Raw genomic sequence first — 11487 nt, forward strand, 5'->3', positions numbered from 1 at the left:
CTACACATGATTAGTTAAAAAAAAAATATAACTTGATCATGGCCGTAGCCAGCTATGAGGCCCCCGGAGTCCGGACCTCGGTCATTTTTAAGAGCTGAAAATACATTTGTATGCTAAATATTCAACTGGATAAAAAAATAAAGAATAACATTAAAACTTCTCCGTAAAAAGTGCATTGTTAATTATGTTAAACGTTGATTCTGTCTTCTGCGTGTGTTTGGTGCATGCGGCTCTGAGACCAAGAACACAAAACCGAATGAGCGCGCGACTCGGGGGAGGAACGCAGTGCAGGAGACACGGGGTTTTCATGGTCACCATCAGCGCACTTTCATCAAGCTGTTAAATTTACATTTTTGAAGCAGTGCAGTTTTGTCCTTATTGCTTGGGCCAGATCAAACCATTAAACAAGCTTAAATTATTCTTACTCTTGCCACAGGAATAGATCTCTTGTGTGGCATGTAATTCACCTCTCGCATTTAAATATGTCGAAAATATGTCGGCGTGCGCTTTGCGCATCATGGACCATGGATCATGATTTTAAAATGCTGCTACGGCCCTGAACTTGATCCGTTTATGTTGACGAAAATTAATAGTTGACTTTCCGCTTTTCGTGTGTCTGACATTGTATGGGTGGACTCAAGTGTGTACCCCGCGATATATGCCGATTCCCCAGTCGGTACACCGATCGGCGTAACGGGGAGATTGGAGTGAATGCCAGAGGCATACGCGTGCAGATCAAGCGCGCATATGAATGAAGCGGAATTCGGTCCGCTGCGGGGTCACACTGAGCCACCCAATGTCTTAGCAGTTACCGATAAAGCATACAGATGGCGCTATTAATGATATGCGCGAGAGAACGAGAAAACCCGCGACAGTCAACCATTTTGTTTGTTTTTTCGCATCTGCATTTTGTCTGCATTTATCGCCTGCTCATCTTTAACTTTATGTTCTCTTGAATGAGATAAATTCCATTGGTGGAAATGGCGAAAGCCAAACTATGAAGAAAAAATATCAGAAAATCACCAAGATAAAATTCGGATCGCCTGTCGCGATGGTCGCCAGGGACGAATGGTGGACTATTTTGGACGGCAGCAAGACGACCCTATATCTGACAGGGTTAGATCACCAGACCGGACGTTAGATTCTAACCAACTTGTCTGACTTTTACTAACTTAGAAATAGAATATTATTAGAAGAACATTATCATCAGAGGGTCTACCATTGGCAATTTATAATAGTCATTATTGACATTAACTTTAGGCATATTAAAGTTTGGTCTGTAGTCAATGGATTTATCTAGATCCGTTACTATTAATAAGATTTAATTGACACGAAATGTGGTCAATCATTCATATATATATATATATATATATATATATATATATATATATATATATATATATATATACACACACACACACCATTATATACACACACACACACACATTATTTTTTATTTATACTCGCAGAGAGGGAGAATCTCCCTCTTTGCAATTTCCCCAAGTTGGAGCCTCTGACTGAATGTGTTATGATCCAAATATGAGTGAGAATTATCTTTGTGTTTCTGTTTTTCAAGTTGCTTCTGATCATAATGCTGATACAGTTGATTTGTATGAAAACATCACAATGAATTTTTTTTTATTTTTTGTGCATTTGTGATATTGATTGTGAGAGGTTTTATGAAACTTATTATGATGAACATTATTTCTGTATAATTATTTTTTATATTAGTACACTGTGAAAACAGTAACTAGTTATTGCTGGTTTCATAAGTTTTTCAAATTGATCTGACTCAGAAATAAAGCTTGGTTATTTGCAACTAACAAAGACTCATCTCTCCAGCAAACTTCTCGCTATTGTTGTCTGAACAAGTATTTTCAAAATACTATAACAAGGATTTTTGAGTTGCAGTCGGCTTTGTTCGCCCCTTGAGGGAAACCCCGTGCATCTCCTAAATTGAGATGTGTGAGCAGGAGATTGTGCTGCATTTTATTTTAAACTGGTCTAGTTCACATGCTTAGTGCTCATTTAAAACTTTCGTGTCTGGGTACCAGCGAGTGGCCTCGTGGTTAGTGTGTCTGCCTCTCAATCATGAGTTCTACTCACGGTCAGGTCATACCAAAGACCATCATAAAAATCATGCCTTCTGCCAAGGCATGCTGCAATACAGATGCGAGTGGGGAGTCAAACTCTTGTAGTTACCTGAGGACTAGCCCCCCCACTGTAACCCTAGCTATGTAAGGTGAGAGACCGAGGGCTATGAAATGGAGATCAGTGCTGCCAAATGTGCCATGAATGGTGCAGGAAGGACTTTGATTTTGTCTGGGTACACATGGTCAGCCAATTACTTTCAGTACACATGTCCTGTTCGCCTTTGAAAAAGAAATTTGTGACATTGTCAGTATCTACTGCCCAGGATGCTCTGGATTTTATTTGATTTAATGTTGTGAAGTGGTTGAGGCCCTTTATCACTATATTCAGTCAATGCATTTTTGTATGTTGTACTTGAGGCAAGATTTACCTCAGTCTTTACCTGTTATTCCACATGTTCGTAAACATGGTTTCACCTAACTTTCAGCTGTGTGCTCTTAATTTATTTGTTGAACATTTCTTAAATACAATTGCAACAACATACAACCCCGATTCCAAAAAAGTTGACAAAGTACAAATTGTAAATAAAAACGGAATGCAATAATTTACAAATCTCAAAAACTGATATTGTATTCACAATGGAACATAGACAACATATCAAATGTTGAAAGTGAGACATTTGAAATTTCATGCCAAATATTGGCTCATTTGAAATTTCATGACAGCAACACATCTCAAAAAAGTTGGGACAGGGGCAATAAGAGGCTGGAAAAGTTAAAGGTACAAAAAAGGAACAGCTGGAGGACCAAATTGCAACTCATTAGGTCAATTGGCAATAGGTCATTAACATGACTGGGTATAAAAAGAGCATCTTGGAATGGCAGCGGCTCTCGGAAGTAAAGATGGGAAGAGGATCACCAATCCCCCTAATTCTGCATCGACAAATAGTGGAGCAATATCAGAAAGGAGTTCGACAGTGTAAAATTGCAAAGAGTTTGAACATATCATCTACAGTGCATAATATCATCAAAAGATTCAGAGAAGCTGGAAGAATCTCTGTGCGTAAGGGTCAAGGCCGGAAAACCATACTGGGTGCCCGTGATCTTCGGGCCCTTAGACGGCACTGCATCACATACAGGCATGCTTCTGTATTGGAAATCACAAAATGGGCTCAGGAATATTTCCAGAGAACATTATCTGTGAACACAATTCACCGTACCATCCGCCGTTGCCAGCTAAAACTCTATAGTTCAAAGAAGAAGCCGTATCTAAACACGATCCAGAAGTGCAGACGTCTTCTCTGGGCCAAGGCTCGTTTAAAATGGACTGTGGCAAAGTGGAAAACTGTTCTGTGGTCAGATGAATCAAAATTTGAAGTTCTTTATGGAAATCAGGGACGCCGTGTCATTCGGACTAAAGAGGAGAAGGACGACCCAAGTTGTTATCAGCGCTCAGTTCAGAAGCCTGCATCTCTGATGGTATGGGGTTGCATGAGTGCGTGTGGCATGGGCAGCTTACACATCTGGAAAGACACCATCAATGCTGAAAGGTATATCCAGGTTCTAGAGCAACATATGCTCCCATCCAGACGACGTCTCTTTCAGGGAAGACCTTGCATTTTCCAACATGACAATGCCAAACCACATACTGCATCAATTACAGCATCACGGCTGTGTAGAAGAAGGGTCCAGGTACTGAACTGGCCAGCCTGCAGTCCAGATCTTTCACCCATAGAAAACATTTGGCGCATCATAAAACGGAAGATACGACAAAAAAGACCTAAGACAGTTGACCAACTAGAATCCTACATTAGACAAGAATGGGTTAACATTCCTATCCCTAAACTTGAGCAACTTGTCTCCTCAGTCCCCAGATGTTTACAGACTGTTGTAAAGAGAAAAGGGGATGTCTCACAGTGGGAAACATGGCCTTGTCCCAACTTTTTTGAGATGTGTTGTTATGAAATTTAAAATCACCTAATTTTTCTCTTTAAATGATACATTTTCTCAGTTTAAACATTTGATATGTCATCTATGTTCTATTCTGAATAAAATATGGAATTTTGAAACTTCCACATCATTGCATTCCGTTTTTATTTACAATTTGTACTTTGTCCCAACTTTTTTGGAATCGGGGTTGTACATTTTCATTGTTAAATTTCATTGTTAGCCTCACAAGCACAACATAATTAGGTGAACGAGAAGATTCAGTTGGGAGAACTCTTGTCTAAACTTGAAAACCTAAGTAAAAATTCAGTCATTTTTCTCTTCAGATCGTATAAATCTTTCGCCTTTTACTAAAGATTTCCTTGGGGAGGAACATTATGAGTATAAACTATTTTAGGGCGGCACGGTGGTGTAGTGGTTAGCACGGTTGCCTCACAGCAAGAAGGTTCTGGGTTCAAACCCAGCGGCCGGCAAGGGCCTTTCTGTGTCGAGTTTGCATGTTCTCCCCGTGTCTGCATGGGTTTCCTCCGGGTGTTCCAGTTTCCCCCACAGTTCAAAGACATGCAGTTAGGTTAACATGGGGTGGCCTTGGGCTGAAGTGCCTTTGAGCAAGGTACCTAACCCTTTGACTGCTCCCCGCATGCTCTAGTGTGGCTGCCCACTGCTCTGGGTGTGCGTGTGTTCACTGTTTCAGATGGGTTAAATGCAGAGGATGAATTTCACTGTGCTTGAAGTGTGCATGTGACAAATAAAGGTTTCTTCTTCTTAAAGTCAATAACAGGAATCAAATGTTGAGAAAACTCAAAAATCTATTGCAGCATGTTACTTTTTACAGTGTAGTAGTCACAGTAGTAGTACAATGATGCTACCCTGCTTTATGTTTTATTTGTTGTACTACACTAAAAAGTAACAGTAATTTATTTCTCTTATTGTAGGTTCCTTCTGTTTCTGAGAATGTCATGGCTAGTGTACCCCCATGTGAAAACTTGAACATCATCATGAGATTCAATCATCAGAAACCAGAATCATTTACAGGCCAATCAGATTCAACATACCAAACACTGGACCCCCTCACCATCCAGTCTGATTCAGACTACACGTCCCTGATTAACACCACTGAACAACTACCAATGTCTTCTCACTACCAATGCCTGAATCCTAGAACTCGGACTAACTCGGTTTACCACACCCTTCATTCTTAATGCTTACTTTTTCATTTATTAATTTTGTTGTGATGTGAGATGAATGATTAAAAAAAAGTTAACTGTTGGAAAATTGCTATGATATAAGTTTGGACATGTTGTTATTGGAAAATGATCACCTCAGGGTGGGAATACATAGTTTTCACTGACGTCATGGCATTCCGGGGAACGCCCTCCAGCTGCCATCTTGTGGGGCAAACAAAATGGACCATCCCCATTACCGGCTACGTTATCTCGGACGAATTTATGAAGTTATATAGTCAGTTTTCTAAAATAAAGATCAAATGGCAAAATCAAGCAAACAGAAGTATATAGATACATTAGATGACATCTCACGACAACGATATGCAGCCAAACTGGCCTTGATTGGGGGAATTGACCCCTACGAAGTGGACAAAGATGCATTTTCAAGTGACTATGCAGGGCTGCCAAAGCCTGAAACTGCCAAAGCCTGCTCCAAAGCCTGAAACTGACTTCATCAAACTTTAAAGGCTGTCTGATATATACAACTTTATGCAAACAGCGTGTCTTTTGGCGGATGCCGCCTTTTTCACGGCTGAATTGCGCAGATCCAATTTTTTTTTTTTTTAGGGGGGGCGTTGGAGTGTCTGATTATAATTTCAAAGTAAATTCTGTATTAAAATTACTAAATAAGCAAATCCGTTACAGTCTATGAAACAGGAAGTGTAAGGATGAGAAAAAAACCAGTTTAAATCGGAAAAGCTGTGCACATTTGCGCAGGAAAAGCTGCACACGTGAGAAGCTGCGCAAATGAGCGCAGCTTTTCCGATTTAAACTGTTTTTTTCTCATCCTTATACTTCCTGTTTCATGGACTGTAACGGATTTGCTTATTTAGTAATTTTAATACAGAATTTACTTTGAAATTATAATCAGACACTCCAACGCCTCCCCTAAAAAAAAATAAAAAATTGGATCTGCGTGTTTCAGCCGTGAAAAAGGTGGCATCCGCCAAAAGGCGCGCTGTTTGCATCCCAAACACAAATCAAATCATACAGAATAGACCTAAAATATTTTTCAAAAATGACCCTTGCATGAGTGAAGTGACAAGTGTCAAATAGAAACGTGACAAACGAGCGATATTAAGTGTACATTACAATGTAAACGTACACTCAGCGGTTCCAGTTAGGCATTCTCCAGAGATTGTTTACATGATGTGTTGTTTCCAAAAACAAACTTAAATACAATTGATTGTTTAGTTAAACAACTTACCACTTATAAAATGATCGGAGCAGACTTTGCTGTGTTTGGAAGGCTGATAATCCTTGCGGTTGATTCTCGCAAGCCATAGATTTCTCCTTTGTATGCTGAGTTTCTTTGTTTGCTCGCCTTCATGCTCCCGTACAGTGGGAATTCCATAAAAGCTCCGCTTGACGTCATCATCTGACCTATTACGACAGCCATGAATACAACAGGTGTGCACCATTGCTAGCTTTAAATAGTAATAATGTAACTATAAATTTAAATAATATATAAATAAATGTAGGGCGGCACGGTGGTGTAGTGGTTAGCGCTGTCGCCTCACAGCAAGAAGGTCCTGGGTTCGAGCCCCGGGGCCGGCGAGGGCCTTTCTGTGTGGAGTTTGCATGTTCTCCCCGTGTCCGCGTGGGTTTCCTCCGGGTGCTCCGGTTTCCCCCACAGTCCAAAGACATGCAGGTTAGGTTAACTGGTGACTCTAAATTGACCGTAGGTGTGAATGTGAGTGTGAATGGTTGTCTGTGTCTATGTGTCAGCCCTGTGATGACCTGGCGACTTGTCCAGGGTGTACCCCGCCTTTCGCCCGTAGTCAGCTGGGATAGGCTCCAGCTTGCCTGCGACCCTGTAGAAGGATAAAGCGGCTAGAGATAATGAGATGAGAATGAGATAAATAAATGTAACTCGCGCGTTACAATGTGTGCTCAGTGACCCGTACGGTAAGCTTGCCCCACAAGATGGCCGCCACTAGGGAATCCTCGACTCTGTGACGTCATGTGAAAACTATCTATAGTCACTCCCCATAGTTGATTATTTTCCTTTAACAGCACACTTTGTTGTGTTTTGTTTGATACTTAAGACATTGCATCTTCCATTTCCTGGTTTATTAATGTTAAAAATGTCAAAATGTAATAAATATCTTTATGTGAATTAAATGTTTTTGACATGGTGAAATGATATATTGCTGAGTGAAACACCTGAGTATCAGTATTGAGTTTGTGTATTAAGTGAAAATTTGGTTGTGAATTCATATTAAGAAAAAAAAACAATAAATTGTTTACTAATGAAGGTGCATGTGAGCCGTTCTTGATCAAAAGATAAATTGCAACTGTGAATGTTTTGGCTATGGATATTGTACTAATCTATCAGGAATTTGTCGCAGAGGGAGTCATGTGACCGCGGCGAGGGATGTGGTAGCTTTTCGCGAGGGCTCCGCAGTTACCCCTTTAATTTAATAATTTTACCACATATTTGATCTTTATTTTGGTCAGAATTTTTTAACTAGTGATAACTTTTGATAGTGATGGCGACATCATCGAAAAAACAATCTTCTAAACAAGCTCAAAACCATATCCGTGCTGTCGACAGTGAAGAACTTTCTAAGCTAGTTAAGCTAGCAGTGGCAGATGCTATTAAGGAAGCTATTCCCAAATTCGTGGATGATGTGGTTGCGCAACTTTCAGAGAAAACCCAAGCCATCGTGGCTGAATAAATGTCAGAAGTTCGAAACGAGATTTCATCCATTCGTGCTGACACCTCGACGTGCATGGAGCAAATTGAAACGAGTAACAACCATCTGGCTGAGGTGGACAGCCGACTCTCTACCTCAGTGGACAAACTGACAGCTCTCTGCACTAAGCTGGAGAACAAAATTGCTGACCTAGAGGACTGATTGCGGCGAGACAACATAAGGATAAAAGGGATTCCTGAAAACCATGAAACAAGTAATCCTCTTTCCTATTTGTCTAATGCCATACCGAAGTGGTTCCCAGAGCTAGGCTCCGTTGAAATTATGCGAGCCCATCGAGTTGGCCCTGAACGGGAAGACTCCAACCAGAAGCCCATCTCACGCACTATTCTGCTGAAGCTGCTAAGATTCACCGACAGAGATAAGATCCTGGCCGCAGCACGGAAAACAGCTGTAGAAGTGGATGGGACGGCGATTCGATTTTCTCCAGACTACAGCAAACAAACCTTCGCTCGCAGACTGACCTTCTCCGACGTGATCGACGAGTTACAGAAGATGGGTTTCCGTACATTCCTGCAATATCCTGCTAAACTGAAAGTGATGCGTGGTGGAGCCAGCCACTTCTTTGAAACTCCGCAGGAGGCAAAATACTTTGCAGGGACTCTGGATAGCTAAGTATTGGAGTTATTAGAAATACTTTTTGTTGGTTTTGTCACTGTTAATGGCCGAATTTGTTTGCTATTCTTGTTTCTTTTCATTTGAATAATCGCTTAGTCTACTCGACGCTTTAATGGCTTCTTTTTGGGCATTCTGTGCTCACCAAATAGCCTAATTTACATTAATCTACAATGTGGTATCTAGTTAAATGAATAAGGGGGGTTGTGGGGGTTTTTTGTTTGAGGGTTACTACTGTACTCTAGGATCACGGGTCCAATGTTTTGGGGTGCACCAAGCTCTGTAGGAGCTGACTGGGGATGTGGTGTTATACTGCCCTCTAACGTTCTGAGGAGGGCTATGGGGTCATGGCGACAGGGTTGTTTTTGGGGTGGGCATGGATATCTTACTTTTAAATTGATGTACTGCTCAATACCTCGTTTCATTTTATTTTATTTCTCAAACTATAACACATTTTTAACATTATGGCAAAGCTTCATGTAATTAGCTGGAATGTTAACGGGCTGAATGGCCCTATTAAGCGTGCTGCTTGCTTAGACTTCTTACATAGGCAATTAGTCGATGTGGCATTCATACAAGAATCACATTTAAGAACTCAGGATACCCAACGCTTTGCAAACAAACACTACTATGTTGCGTCCTCTGCATCTTTAAATTCAAAAACAAGAGGTTCATTAATAGTATTGAAACGCAGCCTCTCATTGAACATAATGGGAAAGTATGGGAGTGAAGATGGTAGAATTTCTTACATCAAAACTAACATTTCAGGCCGCAAATTTGTTTTCATTTCTGTTTATGCCCCTTCTCTGTATGAATCGGATTTTTTTCCCTAAACTAATCTCAGTTCTAGCACAATTACATGACTTTTCTCTTATTTTAGGTGCAGATATGAATGCTTGTATTAATCTAGCTTTGGACAAATCAGCTCAAAAACCAAACCCCATCTCAATTAAGTGCATCAAAAGATATTCAAGATGTCTTGTCATCTCTCAGTTTGGTAGACCTATATCGTTTAACTAATCCCACTTCAAAACAATACACTTTCTATTCAGCCAGACACCAGACTTTCTCTAGAATAGACTATATTTTAACATCTCCTGGGTCTTTTTCTGAAGTTCATAATGTAGCAATTATACCCTCCTCATTATCAGATCATAGTGTGGTTTCAGCTCATATTACGTTGATGGGTACTCTACCCAGAGCCCCATGGTGGCGCTTTAATACATCCCTCCTCCAAAATGAGGAATTCTGTACTTTTCTTAGTAACTCTTTGAACACTTTTATAGAAATAAATAAAGGTTCAGTAGAGGATCCCAGATATTTGTGGGATGCTATTAAGGGATCGATTAGGGACTCGACTATTTCTTTTTCATCTTATCTTAAGAAAAATAGGCTTCATAAAATAAGTGAATTAGAGGGCACTCTTGTTCAACTTGAGTCAGAAAGACAAAACACACAGTCTGACACCCTGACTGGGAAAATATCTGCAACAAGAACTGAGCTGAACTCTTTATTGAGACAAAGAGCTGAGTTTTTAATACATAGAACAAGAAGAAATTATTACTTTAATGGTTCTAGGCCTAGCCATCTGCTAGCCTTACGACTGAAACAGACTGAGAAATTTTCTAGTGTCATGACTATCAAAACATCTACTGGTACTTTAACTGACCCACGTGAAATTAATGAGGCATTCAAAAAATTCTATTCTAACCTTTATTCTTCTGAGGTATTGCTAAATATGGAATCCTGCGAAGACTTTTTCAATGGCCTTGAACTCCCCACTCTCACCAGCCAAAATTCAGACAATCTTGCGGCTCCAATCACAGTGGAGGAGTTGAGAAAGACTCTTGTCAGTATGAAGAGGGGTAAATCCCCAGGCTGGGATGGTATCCCTCCAGAAGTATACTTAGCCTTTTGGGATATACTTGGTCCCCCGCTGTTAGATATGATTAATTCTGCTATTGACAAAGGTGCTTTTAATTCAAGTGTCAACACTGCAATAATAACACTACTTCTTAAACCAAACAAAGACCCTTCCCAATGTGGTAATTACAGACCCTTATCTCTTTTAAATGGAGATGTGAAATTATATTCCAAGGTTCTTGCCTCATGACTTGAGGGTTTTTTGACAAGCTTAATACATAATGATCAGACTGGGTTTATCAAGGGAAGACTAGCGTCTGATAATGTACGCCGCCTTCTTCATATCATCCATACTGCTAATAAGATTGATTTGCCATGTTCAGTCCTGTCTCTTGACGCGGAAAAGGCATTTGACAGGCTAGAAATGGATTACTTATGGCTGACACTGGAAAAATTTGGACTAGGTTCAGTCTTTATCGAAATGATTAAGGTCTTGTATGCAAACCCCTGTGCAATGGTTTATACTAATAGTATTTTCTCTTCAAAGATTCCTGTATCTAGGGGCACCCGCCAGGGTTGCCCCCTCTCTCCTTTGCTTTTTGCGCTCTCTCTTGAGCCACTGGCTCAAAAAATCAGGCAACATCCTTCTATTGTTCCCATTTCTATCAGTGACTCTGAACACCGTATATCTTTATTTGCCGATGATATTCTTCTTTATACTGGTGATACAGGCTCTTCTCTTCCACATTTATTATCTATTTTTGATTCGTTTAGCTCATTATCTGGATATAAAATTAATTGGAGTAAATCATCACTAATGCACTTAAATTCAGTCCGATCAGTGACGCCGTTACCTTCTAACATTCCTGTAGTGGGCCAGTTCAAATACCTTGGGGTCGATATTTCACCCTCTATATTACATATAGCATCTCATAATTTTCAAAACATACATAACCAAATTGTAAAGGATTTAGAGCGATGGGCGAAGCTTCCAAACTCTCTTCAGGCCAGAGTATCAATAATTAAAAT

The 11487-nt window shown here is 40.2% G+C and overlaps 1 protein-coding gene and 1 pseudogene across 2 annotated transcripts in view; both read left to right on the forward strand.

Moving 5' to 3' along the window:
- Positions 1-5836, forward strand: part of LOC132896276 (polymeric immunoglobulin receptor-like) — a 13329-nt gene extending 7493 nt beyond the window's left edge. For both annotated transcript variants that reach the window (XM_060937008.1, XM_060937009.1), the window contains exon 7: positions 4973-5836. In XM_060937008.1, the coding sequence (XP_060792991.1) occupies positions 4973-5239 (267 nt within the window). In that variant the 3' untranslated portion in view covers positions 5240-5836. The remainder of the gene's footprint in view (positions 1-4972) is intronic.
- LOC132897234 (U5 spliceosomal RNA) lies at positions 4346-4453 on the forward strand (annotated as a pseudogene).
- Positions 5837-11487: the final 5651 nt, after the last annotated feature.

The sequence above is a fragment of the Neoarius graeffei genome, chromosome 13 (assembly GCF_027579695.1).
Source record: "Neoarius graeffei isolate fNeoGra1 chromosome 13, fNeoGra1.pri, whole genome shotgun sequence".
Lineage (NCBI taxonomy): Eukaryota > Metazoa > Chordata > Actinopteri > Siluriformes > Ariidae > Neoarius > Neoarius graeffei.